Source organism: Heloderma suspectum, chromosome 6, assembly GCF_057233095.1.
Source record: "Heloderma suspectum isolate Gila_16-S chromosome 6, 16-S_ref, whole genome shotgun sequence".
NCBI lineage: Eukaryota > Metazoa > Chordata > Lepidosauria > Squamata > Helodermatidae > Heloderma > Heloderma suspectum.
In genome coordinates, this window is record NC_139463.1 from 46,853,435 (window position 1) to 46,868,934 (window position 15,500).

A 15,500-nucleotide genomic window follows, 5' to 3' on the forward strand; every position below is an offset into this window, starting at 1 on the left:
ACAACAATGAAAATGATACACAGCATAGAGGTTGCCCTAGTTAAGAAACCTGCACAGTTTCAAAGGGATAGGTGCAGTGTTTTCTGTGGAATGCTGGTGTTCAAGGGGGGGGGGGAGTGATTCACTTTAGCCCTCCCTCATAGTTTGTTTGTTTGTATGTATGTTTTAAAATGGCATATGTCATATGGTGTCCCTAAGCAAAATACCTGTCAAGCTTTAGAAAGATAGGTACAGGAGCTAGGGAGTTAAAAGGAATGAAAAACAGTTGTAAAACATCTTTGTTTTCAGCTCAGTTGGTACCAAAGTCACAGAAAATGCAATAGGGCAGGGGTGGATGATGGATGTGAAACACACTGTGGCAGAGGCCAAAGGACTAGCATTTTCCAAGCAAGTATCCAGTGCTGGGGGGCCTGGAGTGCTTCCAGGCCCCACAAAGTCCACCAAACCTCTTTTAACATTCCTGGTCCTGGGAGAGAAAACTAGCAAAGAGCACTTAACACCAGATCTGAACAATCCAACAACAAACCATGGGTTCCCAAGGTGGTTTTTTCAAGAAAATTAGCCAGACTTCACGGTTAACATGCTACCCTGGCTGCGTTGAGACAACATGCTAACCCACATTTCAACAAGCAACCCATGGTTCAAAAGAACCCACACTCAACCACTGAGCATGGGTTAGTGTGTTGTGTGAACAGCCCCATTACTTCAACATCCCACGCCCCATTCACTGTGATTAGAAGCCAGAGCTGCCAGTCACAACTTTACACCCCCCTCCCCACTTTGGCATATGGAGAGCTTGGATGAACTGTATCAGTTTTGGAGACCCACGTTGTGGTCCTCCAAATCAAAATTGCCACTGAATCTTTAGGAATGTTCAGATTCAGATTCAGTCTGCTCCAGAGAAGCCCTACTTTGATTCAGACATCTCCCCAAACTGTCTGAAACAGTACAATTCAGTTCTGGATTTGGGATTCTGAAGCAAGCTCCTAGTCCGTATGGCTGTTATGATATGGTGGGTGTATGCCTCTTGAAATCTCAGAAGGCAGAGGAATGTCTGAATGTGATTTCCAGTGGTTGAGGGTTATTTATTTATTTATTTATTTATTTATTTAATTAATTAATCACCCATCTGGCTGGTCACGCAGCCACTCTGGGCGATGTACAACAATAAAAACAGTTTATACAATAAAATTCAACATTAAAAACATCACATTTCTAAAATTACCCTAGCCCACCCCAAATGCCTACCTGAGCAACCATGTTTTTAATGCATGGCGGAAGCTCATTAAAGAGGGGGCATGGCGGAGTTCCCTAGTGAGGGGGTTCCACAGAGTGGGGGCCACCACAGAGAAGGCCCTCTCCCTCGTCCTCACCAGCCTAGCTGTCCTGGCTGATGGGACAGACAGAAGGCCATCCGAGGCTGATCTTGTTAAGTGGCCTGTCTGGTGCTGCTGGAGGCGCTCCTTAAGATAGGCTGGGCTGGAACCATATAGGGTTTTAAAGGTCAAAACCAACACCTTGAATTTGGCCCGGAAAACAACTGTTCGCCGGTGGCTGCCTTTAATCAGACGAGCCGCCGCGTTCTGTACCAGCTGCAGCTTCCGAACCGTCTTCAAGGGTAACCCCCCGTAGAGCACATTACAGTAGTCTAAACGAGAGGAGACCAGGGCATGTACTACTGATGGGAGCAGATGGTCGGGAAGGAAGGGGCGCAACCGCCGTATCAGATGGAGTTGATACAACGCTGTCCGGCTCACAGCTGACACCTGAGCCTCCATGGACAGCTGGAAGTCCAAAATGACCCCCAGGCTGCAGACCTGGTCTTTCAAGGGTAGCCGTACCCCATTCAGCACCAGGTCAACATCCCCTAGCCTCCTCTTGTCTCCCACCAAAAGTACCTCGGTCTTGTCAGGGTTCAGCTTCAGCTTATTCCTCCCCATCTAGCCACTCACCATCTGCAGACATTTGGACAGGGATTCTACGGCCAACCTTGGTGAAGATTTGAACGAGAGGTAGAGCTGCGTGTCATCCGCATATTGATGACACCGCACCCCAAACCTCCTGATGATAGCCCCCAGCGGCTTCACATACATATTAAGTAGCACTGGGGAGAGGATGGAACCCTGTGGCACCCCACAAGTGAGCGGCCACGGGTCCGAAACCTCCTCTCCCAGTGCTGCCCTCTGGTACCTGCCGGAGAGGAAGGACCGGAACCACCGTAATACGGTGTCTCCAATGCCCAACCCCTCCAGGCGGTCCAGGAGGATACCATGGTCAACGGTATCAAAAGCCGCTGAGAGGTCGAGGAGAACAAGGAAGGAGCATTCACCCCTATCCAGAGCCCTCCTCATATCATCTACCAAGGCGACCAAGGCCGTTTCTGTCCCATGCCCAAGCCTGAAGCCCGACTGAAATGGGTCTAGATAATCAGTTTCTTCCAAGTGTGCCTTCAACTGCACCGCCACCACCCGCTCAATCACCTTGACCAAAAAAGGCAGATTCAAGACTGGGCGAAAGTTGTTCAGAACTTGGGGATCCAAGGAGGGCTTTTTTAGAAGTGGTCTTATCACTGCCTCCTTGAGGACTGGTGGTATCACTCCCTCAAGGGAGGCATTCACCACCGCCCTGATCCCCTCACCCAGTCTCTCTCTGCAGCTCAGAATGAGCCAAGAAGAGCAAGGATCAAGTAAGCAGGTGGTCGGCCTTACAGATGAAAGCACCTTGTCCACTTCATCAGGAGGAAGAAGCTGGAACTAATCCCACAAAACCGGTGTGCCACAGACCGCCTCCTGCTCACTAACTGTATCCACAGCACACGGAATAACATTCCTGATCTGATCAATTTTATCTGCAAAGTGCCTTGCCAAGGCCTCACAGGAGGCCTTAGAATGCTCCAGCGGTTCTGGAGCAACTGGACCGACCAGGCTCCGGACCACTTGGAACAGCCTCCTGGGACAGCACTCTGCAGACGCGATAGAGGCAGCGTAATATTCCTTCTTTGCTGCCTTCACCGCCACGTGATAGGCTGAAGATACAGCTCTAGCCTGTGTCCGATCGCCTTTGGAGCGAGACGTCCGCCACCGTCTCACCTCATCTTTCAGAGCTCGTAACTGCGGATTGAACCATGGTGCAGTCTGAGCCCTGTTCAGGGGGAGGGGGTGTTTCGGAGCCACCCGATCTAATGCCCCAGTGATTGCAGCATTCCAGCCACCCACCAGGGTCTTGACTGAATGGCTGTTGGCATGCTCCAGAGAATCCGCAAGCACATTCAGGAATCCATTTGGATCCATAAGACACCTGGGGCGGACCATTTTAATGGGTCCTCCACCCCTGCGGAGGGGTTGTGGAACCGAGAAGTCCAACATCACCAGATAGTGATCTGACCATGACAAGGGGTGTGTGTGTGGATATATCCCCGACTTCCAGATCACTCCCCGCTTCTCCAGAAACAAACACAAGGTCTAGTGCATGACTGGCTACATGGGTGGGCCCAGCTGGAATATGGTGCAGCTCCCAGGAAGCCATGGTCTCCATGAAGTCCCGAGGTGCCTCTGTGAGGATGGCCCCTGAATGTACGTTGAAGTCCCCCAACACCAACAAGTTAGGGGACTGCACCCACCCATCAGAGACCACCTCAAGCACCTCGGCCAGGGAGTCAGTCGTGCAGCGGGGTGGACGGTACACAAGCAGAATCCCCAGTCTGCCCTTCAGGCCCAACCTCCAGTACATGCACTCAGCAGCCTTGGTCTCCCAGAGAGGGGGTCTGGTGAAGACCAATGACTCTCGGTAGATAACAGCCACTCCCCCTCCCCGATCCCCAGCCCTCGGCTGTTGTGCGTATGAAAAACTGGCTGGACACATGGCCGCAAGAGTTGGAGCAGCGGCTTCGGCCAGCCAGGTCTCCGTAATACATGCCAGGTCTGCACCCTCGTCCAGGATCATGTCACGGATGAGGGAGGTTTTCTGGGTAACAGGCCTGGCATTGCAGGGCAGCAAACGAAGGCCAGAAGATGGAGTCATGTCTCCCCCAGCCATCCTTTGGCTCTGGACAGGCCCGGAGCAGGGGACAGATACTACACATCTCCCCCTTGTTCCCTTACCTGGCAGGGCCTGCCCCTCACGCTCTGCCAGCACCTGCCGCCCAGCCTTGGTATGTTCTGGCCCCCAACACTCCCCCCACTGCCTCCATCAGGTGGACACATGCCCCCTCACTCCCACCTATCAGGCAGGCTACCCACCCCTAAAAACACAACAGACTCCCCCCAAAATTTAAAAACAATTTAAAAATCCCCTTTAAAAATACTGCCAGGCAGGAGTCCACAGTGATGATGGTGGCGGTGGCAGCAGCAGGCATAGCAGCAGCAGGCACGCCTCTTCCCGGGTGGTGATGGTGGTGGTGGTGGCTTCTCCTGCAGGTCCTGGCTGTCCCAGACCACCTCAGCCAGGCAGCTTATGTAGCCCCTCCAGGAAGGGACAGGTGGAACAGTCAGCACAGCTGGCTCAGTACCTGGGGGCCTGGTCCTGCAGGGACAGGCGGTCCACCAGGCAAATGTCCACGGGGAGGACTGGTGTGGGTGATGGCAGCAGCAGCAGCAGGCACGCCTCTTCCCCAGTGGTGGTGGTGGCTTCTGCTGCAGGCCCTGGCTCTCCTGGGTTTCAGTGCCTGCATTGTTCCTTGTCCCTCCCCAAGTCCAACAAAGCCAGGAAAAGATGCAGAATAAATTATGCAAAAGGAGAGAAAATATGCAAATGTGCTCAATTTGCATAATTTATACACATCACAGAATCCATGGCACTGGAATACCTGGTTACAGAACTGTCTCTCTTTTTAAGTGTGGGGCACTCTGCCCTGACAACACTTCTCTGAACTTCTTAGGGGAAGCACAAAACAAATATAAAATAAATCCCCTGAATTTCTTTCCACTTTAGGAAAAATCAAGAGTGGAGAGTGTTCTGTCTGTGTCTTTCTCTCACCCACACCAGCAATTAAGGGTAATTAGTCTGCTTAATACAGCAGGGGAAATTTATTCAATGCTTCTTCTCTTGAACTGAGAGAACCAACTTAGAGCACTATCAGGCAGGCTTTGACTGGGGAAAAGTCAGTCAAGACCTCGGTGTCACCATCTCCCAGTCAAAGATCACTGTTTAAAAGATTGGGTTTTATTATCTGCCCTTTACTGACCTATGATAGATAGCCAGGGCTGACCCAATGCAATAGCCAGTACAGGCGACTGCCTGGGGCAGCTGTCCCCAGTCTAGCACATCTGGAGAGCGCCCAGTTGGGAAAGGCTGGCCTGGGGCACCAAACTTTAAGGGACACTAGGTGACTTTAGAAACCCCTTAAGTGGGATAACCAGGCCTGAGGGAGGAAGCCTACATGAGCCAGTGTGGTTTCGTGGCTAGAGTGTTGGATTGGGAGCAGGGAGATCCGGGTTCTAGTCCCCACTTGGCCATGGAAGCTCACTGGGTGACTTTGGGCCAGTCACGGACTGTCAGCCCAACCCACCTCACAGGGTGGTTGTTGTGAGGATAAAATGGAGAGGATGAGGATAATGTGAGCTGTGTTGGGTTCCTTGCAAGAGGAAAAAAGGCAGGATAGAAATGCAATAAATAAATAACGTGTCCCACTTCCCCCAGTTGCACCCCCTTCCCCTTATGCCATTCATTTATGGCACAGAGAGGAGCACCTAAGGATCAGAAACCCCTTGCCGGTGGAGGGGAGTACAATCCCCACCACTGGAGGCTGGTGGCTCCAATGTCAGTGGGGCGGTGAATCGGCTCCGGGTTTCAGTCAGAACTCTAAAGGCACTATCCAAGGTGCACCATGGATAGCTCCTTTAGAGTTCTGACTGAAACCCAGAGCAGATTCACCGCCTCACTGACATCGGAGCCACCAGCCTCCACTGATCCCCACGCAGGCACACAACACAATGTGGGCTGTGGGCAGGCGAAGCAGAATCTTTTAGCATTTTTACACAACAGAACTGAACAAAGGAGAGTGCATGGGAGGGAGCCAGGGAAGATACAGACCTGCCCCTTTTAATGGGGGAGTTTACCAGGCTCGATTCCTTTTTTAAATTTCTTTTCAAACAATTGTTCTGTCAAAGGAGAATGGCCTTCCCCCTCCCTGAAAGATGCAGATGTAACAGTCAGAAGGCTGAGAATATGGTTAAACTTTCCCGGACTTCAAAGTAGTCTTTGTTTGATCTATACCAGCTGGGGATATACTGTGAAGAAAAAAATGCATCCCAGCCATAGCGAGATTTCTGGATTGGTGACAGACCCCCCCCCTGGTAACTCCCATCATCCCTCACCATCGGCTGTGCTGGCTACACTGATGGGAGTCACACTCCAACAACATCTGAAGGGCCACAACTTGCCCACCCCTGCTGTAAAGTGTGATGGTGTTATATAAAGCATAATAGAATTTCAGTCATTATTTTCATTGGAAAATAGAGGTGCAATATCAAGTTGAGATGCAGTTTTCACTTGCGGGGCATTCAGTATAGGGGTAAAAAACTGGTCTGATTTCTGGATTTATTTTTTCTGCGCGTTGGGGGAAGTTTCAGCTTTGTGTTTTATGATTGTGTGTTACACATTTTGTGCAGTAGATGCAGAATTTAACAACCTAAAGACTAATACAATATTCACTGGGTAGGGGACCTTCAAGCTCTAAAAGCATGGACTGTGAGAATCGGATGTACCACATGAATTTGCATCATTATTGGGAGAACTGAGGTTCAAAAGCTCCAAGTTATTATCCAATAGTAAGGGCTGAAGGGAGTTACAAAAAGGCAACCCTCACCCTTGCCTTCTCCTGATGTAGCTGTCCAGGGTACTACAGTCTACAGGTATTTGTACAGAGGAAAAACTGTTACGTTGTTGTAGCACAGACAGAGCACCTCTCTCTCTTGCTATGGATCAGTGAGAAATTCATTTTGTTTTCTACCAGAATTGACCCAATTTGCACTGAACGTGAACCCAAATGCAATCTGCATTCTGAAGGTAAAAAAAAATGCATACATTTGAAAAGTGTGCACAAACTTGATTTAGGGTTTGTGGCCTCATTGGATGGAAGCCTCCAATCTCAGAGGCTTCCGCGTATCCAGTGCCTTGTTATGATGCTGCTATAGCAGGGCGGGAGGAGTAGTGGAGGCAAATTTTGCCTCTCTATCCTCCTGTTTTTTCCTCTCGATGGGCCTCTGAGCCTGTCTAGCTGAGTTGGGTGGGGCTGGAGAGGCCATAGGATTTCTCGTATCCTAGACTCTCCTCCCCTCCCTGCCCAACACAATGCCCCCTTTCAGACCTCTCTGAGCTCCTTGCAACCACCACTGTAATGCAGACACCACAGTTCTGCCAGGGGGCAACCGGTAGGGATCAGATTCTGGAGTCCCCCTTCCAAGGTCATAGTAGTGTCTATGGCCTTGGCAGGGGACTCTGAAGAATCCTGTGGTTCTAGGGACCATAGGATTGCTTTCCCCATCCGTGGGAGATAAATGTGTACATTTCAAAACTGTGCACAATGAATATGTATATTTGGGGAAATATGCACACATTCTCATGCTGGAGAAAAACCCAAAGCTCACAATCTGATACAGACATGAGTCAGAATGAGCTTCAAGGTGGAATTCAGAGAACCTTGGCGCGCTTGAGTTTTGCCAATTCTCCCATCCCTCCCTTTAGCTCCTAGTCTGCAATTTGGGGATAATAAATCTTTGGGATGAGCTGACAATTGAGGTTTTAATGCTGATTCTGATGCATATGAAGAATGACCACCAGAACCCAGTTGTAAAGTTGCATCTATGTCACTTTTTTATTTATACTGAACAGCTTTTAAAAATACAGAATAAAATAGCTTTTATCTACTATTATTCACAACATCTGGTCCAAATATTACATATTTCTTAAATATTTCAACATTTAATAAAGCAACTGTTAGGAACCCCCCCCCCCAACAAAACACAACAAAATCCATAAAAGTCTCAATAAAAGAATTACACATCTCAAAGAAAAAAACCATCTTGGTATGTAACATGAGATTGTGTAGCCATAGTCATTCACAAAAAACTCATGGAAAAAAATGAAGAATTATTTATTCCCACTGTCTTAAAAACAGTCAAGATTTTGTTACATCAAAAGTTGTTATGAATAGACCATAAAAACAAAAAAAAGAACGCACTATAGTTTGTATCGGCAGCAAGATGGTTCACTTGGAAAGATGCCAGACAATACACAAGGTAATTCTCTGCTATCAAATATGTACTGATGACTAATCACAGCCACAATTAAATCATAACCAGACAGGAATGTTTTGGATGTTGCTGAAGATGAACTCTCAATACTTAAAGCAGCCCAGCACTATACTGGCACAGAGACCAATGGGCGGAAGCTAAATACTGGCTATCGTGGCCTCCTCACAGCACGAATGAGAAAGGATTTGCACTACAAAATGTGAAGCACCAACACATCTGCCATCCTTGGTCTGGACAGGCTAAGGGACGTTTGAGTGAGAATCTCCAGACACGCAACATGCACCATGCGAAAAACACAAACTGTGAGTATATATTTTCTGCAGGGACTTGCTCCGCCTGCTTCCTTCTGGTAGTGCTCAATGGTTGGTTATTTTGGTTCAAGAAGGCCACTGAAGAACGAAAGGAAAAAGACTGCTTTGTGCTGGTCTGTCATGCATATTGAGATGTGAGTTGAGTCACTTCGGAATGGGGGCACACATCCAATCGCCAAGGGCTGCTTTCCCACATTACGGCTTAAAGCAGCCTCCCCCAACATGAAGTCCTCTAGATGTGCTGGACTACAACTCCCATCAGCCCCCACCAGCATGCCCAATGACAGAGCTGGTGGGGTGATAGGAATTGTAATCTAACACAATTGGAAGCTGCCAGGAGGGGGAAGCTGGCTTAAAGATAAAGACACCCCCACGCAAAGAGGCTCTGTAGCATCTGAACACCTCTCATCAGAACACTAAGCATGTGTTCACTTGCTCCAAGATGGATACATGGCCCCAAGAGAGATGGGAGTCATTTGTGAGACTCTGTCCTATATCTAAACAAGGGCAGGGGGAGGGGGTCGAGAGCGAGATGGACCAATTTAAAATCAGCTAGTGGGCCAATCAAAAAACGCATGTGCGCACACACAGCCTATCATGCTTTCTTGCATGTGCTGGACTATCCTTCACCCAGGTAGGCAGAAGCAGCATCAGCACGGAGGAAGGCCTTCGGTGGCTACTTCCTTGGAGCACTCTGATATGGAAAGCACACTTCAGCAGGTGAAGTGAGCATATCTTCCGCCAAGAGCTCTAAACCACTGGCTTCCAACCACTGTGCTCTTCCCTGTTCCCCCACCAACTCCTACGCGTGTCTCTCCGAACTCCACCTGACATGGCTGGGGTTGGGCTGACGAGCAAGGGGGAGCCGAGGGGAGGGCCAATGGCCTGCAGGTCTGAGGTTGCCCACTATTTAAACCGTAATGCAGGAAGCAGCCTGAGATCACACCATTAGAGTTTGGCACTTCATAGAAGGTGGAAGCTTAGAGTCTAGTTTGTGCCATCAGTGAGGGGGATGGTTGACATGTTTTGGTCTGACTGCTTACTCTATACATCTGATAAGCATCTCTTGTTAATTCTCACCCAGAGTTGGCCCAAGACATTTTGAGGTGGAAAATCCAAAAGGCTCCATCCGCCCTCTGCAAGTACCCACTACTGAAGTCGGGCTCAGTCCATGGGGAAGTTCTCCTGCACACACTGCACTGAAATGAATGGGAGCTGTTCAGGAACATAGTAACTCCCATTCACGTCTCTCACACAATGATGCCCTCAATGGTAGCCACAATCAAACCAGCCACTGGAGATGGACACACACCTTGTCTTGTAGTTGGACCAGCTCTGCGCTCAACATCTTCTGTTGCAAGTACTAAAGCTACATTGCCAGTACAAATGTTTTTAGGAGAGAGGTGACCAAGAACTCCTCTCTGTTTTCACTTAAGGACATAAGCATGGGTAAATAAAGTATACACAATTGGTAGCAATTCGTCAATGAAGAAATTCTATCACATGACATTGTCATGACAATCATATCACTCCCGCCCAGGAAGCCTGTGACATTTATTATCCTGGGTGGAAATGTTACTTGATGGGTGTTTTTTTTCTGTTTTAAATCTATGGAAATAGAATACTGCAATATTCATGTACAAAGTTGCCATATTGAAAGTTAGTATTAAACGGTGTAAAACAAATTGACTGTGTAAATTTAAAAATTCCTTCCCTGATGCAGCTTATTCTTTTTAATACATTTTGTCAATCAAAGTTAAACTTAACAATTAAATATAAATTCAAGAGGCATCATTTTATAAGACGCATTCAAATATCTTTGCCAGAGCACTTAACTTAACCACAACAAAAATCAACATAGGTTTTTGTTTTAAATACAAAAGCTCTCAAATTATTTTGCTTTGAACATACATTGATACATCTTTGATGTGACATAGGGGCTGTTCACACATCATGCTAAGCCATGGTGGGTGGTAAGCTATTCTGGGTAGGTGGTTATGCAAACAACCTACTGTGCTCCCATCAGACAATTGGGCAAAAAGATACACAGAGTAGTTTCTTTCACTCGCCCCTCCTCCTCTTGTAGCCCTCCCGCCCAGCAGGGCAGGTATCCCAGCTTCCTTTGAGGTGGGAACAGAGATCGTTTTTGGCTACTCTTGCCAAGCAGCTCTGTAGGCGATCTCCGTAAGCCATGCTGGTGCAACAGACAACACACTAACCCACCATAGGTAAAATAACCCTTACTGCAGACCATGGGTTCTTAGGGTGGTTTAATCAGGGGGATTAACCCATCATGTCTATGAAAAATGCCCCCCCCCCCATGACACATTAGCCCACCATGGGCAGCTCAGGCTGCTTACCCACCATGGCTTAGCGTTATGTCTGAACCCAACCATAGTGTCATCTGTCATATGTACTTCTTCAAATTAAAATTTGTGAGTGCTTTTTCATAGGCCTTCTATTAGGTGTTCTCTCTAGACAGCATTGCTTAATTTAGATGGTAGAAAGGCAGGTGGCTACATGTGAAGACACAATTCATAGCACCACAACCGTGTTTTACCCTCTTCCAATTAGGATGCCTCTGGCATCTAACAGTGCCCTCCCACAGATTCCAGGCTTACTCTCCAGTAAGTGAGTATAGGGATGGCCACCTTTCTTGCAAGATACTGTGTTCAACTCGGAACACAACATATAATCAGTCAGCGGCTGAGGCTCATAATACCACTTAAAAAACAAGAGACACATCAAAATACCACACACACACACACTCCTGCCCAATAACTGAATAGTACCACAACTGACATTTGGAGGGTATCCAGAAAAAGTTTTCTCAATTCTCTCTCACAAATGCAAGACCAGGACCAGTCTTAAGACATTTTGGTTCTTGAGGTGGAAACTGCAGAAGACACCTCCTCCTCCCATTAATATGAGGTACAGTCTACCAGAAATTCATCTGTTCAAGCCTTCTTTTGTTTGAATAGTGTTTGAGCAGGAGAACTCTCCTCTCTGTCTCTGCCAATCTTAAACTGGTACCCAAGTTCTGCTGCCTCACTATGCGACAGAATGGGGGCTGCTTCTGGCAACCATGCACTTTGCAATCTTTGTCATCTCCTCTCGCAATAATACATTTTTTTTAAAGGCGCTCTCTCTCTCTCTCTCAGGACAAAGACATGTGTGCATTAGCTTCCCCTCTATTCTTGCCACAACTGCAGAAACCTCTAACGTTCTGGGTGCTCTCATCTTACAAGCTGACAATCAAGCATCATTAAAACCATTCCTAACAAAGCAGCAGCATTTGCAATGCCCTCTTGTGGCTGCTTTTGCAAAGAAAAAAAGAAAAAAAGAGGCCTTTGCCTTTCAAAGTCAATCTGTCTTTGCAAAAGAATCATCATTCGGTAAACCAAACAGCGTTTGTAAACACTATAAATCTCTGGCAAACACTTAATCCAATAATTCTCAGCAGCCTGCAGTCAGGTTGGTGCAACTTATACAGTAGAAAGACTTTCAGGTTAGCCAAGATTTTAGGAAACCACTTTAAGGAAACAATGTTTACATAATTTGTATTTTTAAAAACTACACCTCAGGAGGGAGAACCCTATGAAGAACAAGTATGTGCACCTGAGTACATGTGACGGAAGAAGCGAGACAAGAAGTGAGAATCGTATGGAATCCGTCTTTCCTCACTTCTGTGATGCTTCACTTCACTTTAAGAGAAGTTGTGTAATAACAAAGTCAAGCTGGAAGTCAGGTGTTTTCCATGTCAGAGTTGTTAAGGTGCTCAAGACACAAGTGCCAGCAGCCACAATTCTTTTATTCTGCTGAGCACCATCCCCTGGGGACTTCCTCAAGAATATGTGTGCTGAAGAAAATGGAGTTGTGAAAGAGAGTGAACATTGTAGTTTACTGACATTTCAGTTCTGCTTTAAGAAGCAACTGGCACTTTAGCAAAAAAGAAAAAGAAAAAGAAAAAAAAGAGGCCGACTATGACCAAAACAAGGATATGTTAAATTCTGCCAATATTATGAACACACAACTTTTGCTTCTCTAATGTGTGCAGAACAAATTGGCTTTGGCATTTACATGATTATAACCGCCACCCACATATAGGGGCTGTTCCTTTCCACCTACATTTTTCTTTGGTTGTACATGAAATATAAGGTGGAAAACATACATGCAGGTCCATCCTTTGCATGCTTAGTCAGTGGTAACTCCCACTGAGTTCAATAGGACTTACTCCCAGGTAAGGGTACATAGGATTGCAGCCTTAGTGTCATATATTCCTCAAGGGCATGGGAGGTCTCATGTCCTCCAGTGACTGAGTATCAGTCCTGATTTAACCTTTAAAAAAAAAATGTTTGGCTGGTTTTCATACCTCGTTTGACTTCAAGACAGCAAACTGCTGAAAGATCTTTTCCGGGGAAAAGAGAGGGAAAATAGACTTGATGTGTAAAAGCTATACAAGGAAAATGCTGCAGAAATGGCAGGGAACATCCACCATCCACGGATTTGCTTTCCCCCTGCACTATTCAATACTGATACATCAAGGCTCCTGAAGACTTTCTCAAATCCTAAAAGCCTCAGAGATAAACAAGGGCTGTTTTGCGCCTCCCTAGTAGCCATGCTTGAGAAAATGACCAACAACTTACAGTATCTGCTTTTTAAAAAATGAAATGCAAGCAGCACCTTGGAGCATACTGGCCTTGAGAGAACACTTACCCTAATGCCTCTCTCACAAATCTTTCCACAGCTTAAAAAAAATGCCTTTTGGGCCACATTGGGAAAAAACTTGAAAAGACCCCCCACCCCCCCGTATCTAAAAACTACCTTGCAACAGTAAGGACATTAAACAGGAATAAATTCTTATAATTATGAATGCAATGATGAGCATTAACAGCCACGTAATGTCAGAGCCAAGACTGGTACAGGAAAAAAATAGAAAGTCTGAACGGCGCCCACAGTGGGCCCCCAATACCCGTTAAACCATCCAGCAGACAGTGATGCCATGCATAGTGTCTCTCCCATTTTTAAAGCAGGTCCTGTGTTCCGCTTGGAAAAGGAGAAAAATAAGAAGGCAACATCAACTTTAGGCCGCTTTGGGGACAGGCAGAAACATCTGAACACAGATTGGCACAAATCTGGAGCATTCTATTCAAATAATCCATCAAGGGTTAGTCAATTTAGGTGCTTAATAAATATTATTATTATTATATAAGAGCCGACTTGCAGGTATGCAAGACTATGAACTGCTTATGCATTCTTACTTCAGTTCAGGGATGTGCAGTTTGAGGACAACCTACCCCACTCCGCCCCATCTCCACAGCTGCCGTACTGGGAAACATTAAGCACTTCAGATCCATGTCAGTTTCTATGGGGCAGAAACTTGTGCAAAGGCACCACTTGTCAGTACAGCCGTTCCGTACTCAGTACTGGACAGTTTTGAATGCACTGCCTAGAACAGATAGTTCTGCTGTAATTTGCCAGAATAATATAAACAAGTTACTGCAGGCTTCTGAGGGATTTTTAAAAAATGGAATGTATTAGCTGTGAATGGGAAAGATACAGCCTGTCTGAGTGCTGTGTTTACATACATGCTATTTATCAATTTGGGATTTGGATTTAAATTTTAAACAGAACAGCAGCTGGGCCAAACTCAGGATCAGCAATCCTAACAGTTAAAAACAAAACCCACCATGTTAACTAGAGAGACATTATAGATCGCTGTCACCATCCACCATAGGAAAGCTATTTTTATAATCTGTCTCGGCTCTGGTTCCAGAATTTAAAATGCAGATATACAAAAAAAAAAACATAAAACAGCAAGAAACTGCAGATGTGTCTGTTACTACAGCGAGAAGACAGAGGTTTCGGCCAGGGCTATACGGCAGCCTCAGAGTCTTCTTCTGAACTCCTGCAGTTGCTGCTTTTCCTGAAGCCTTTCCACATGTAGCCCATGAAGGTGGGGCTGATGGGTAAGAAACTGAAGCATTTGTACTTCTTCACCATTTCCATGCCAAATGGCAAGTCATAGGTTTCCATGCCATCCATGGCCTTGCTGCCTTTGCCCACCCCTTTCTTCCATTTCCGGATTCCTCTTTCCTCAGGGCTTCCTGGATTTAAAAGGAAGGGGGAAAGAGCTCTATCAAGAACCATAGAATCATAGAATAGTAGGGTTGGAAGGGGCCTACAAGGCCATCGAGTCCAACCCCCTGCTCAATGCAGGAATCCAAGTCAGAGCATCCCTGACAGATGGCTGTCCAGCCTCGTCTTGAACGCCTCCACTCTGGGAGAGCCCACTGCCTCCCCAGGTAATTGGTTCCATTGTCATTGTCTTACGTGTCGTTCATGTAAGAGGTGAACATTGGACACAAAATCCCCTTTCATGGATTCCTCCAGGAGTATACTGAATAGGTGGGGTCAGGGGGCATAGGACCAGCTAGCCCTGCTCCCCACATCTGCATATTGAGCAGGATATCTGAAAAGGGGCACCTACATGTGTACAGTTGTGCATGCATAGATGCTCCACTGTATTGCAACCCCTCATCATGTAGGTGGTTATGAAGCCCTCCACAATTCTGAGAGCTCTGCTTCATGAGGACTGAACATGAACGTATGCCATGCCATATTTTGTCAGGAAATTGTATTACTTGGTATTACCTTCATAAGCTTTATAAATGAAGCAAAACGCACAAGCCACCTTGGTAGAAAGGCAGGGTATAAATCAGATGAATAAGAAAACCACAAACCACCCATGGGAAAATATGGGGAGACACTTTCACACTTCTTCTACATAGAAGTCTTGACTATGATTGTATAACTAAATCCCAGCATTTAAAGCGAGCTTTTGACTAACACAAACAAACCCTCAATAAATTCCATTGATAAATAATATGAACTGATAAAAATAATACTGGAGCGGTGGGTCTTACACCTTCAGAAC

General features: G+C 46.6%; 1 protein-coding gene across 1 annotated transcript in view; it reads right to left on the bottom strand.

Annotated features, from left to right (window-relative positions):
• Window positions 1–7,742: 7,742 nt before the first annotated feature.
• SLC23A2 (solute carrier family 23 member 2) overlaps window positions 7,743–15,500 on the bottom strand; it is a 117,351-nt gene continuing 109,593 nt past the window's right edge. The window contains exon 17 of the mRNA XM_084804192.1: window positions 7,743–14,670. Within this exon, the coding sequence (XP_084660318.1) occupies window positions 14,438–14,670 (233 nt within the window). The 3' untranslated portion in view covers window positions 7,743–14,437. The remainder of the gene's footprint in view (window positions 14,671–15,500) is intronic.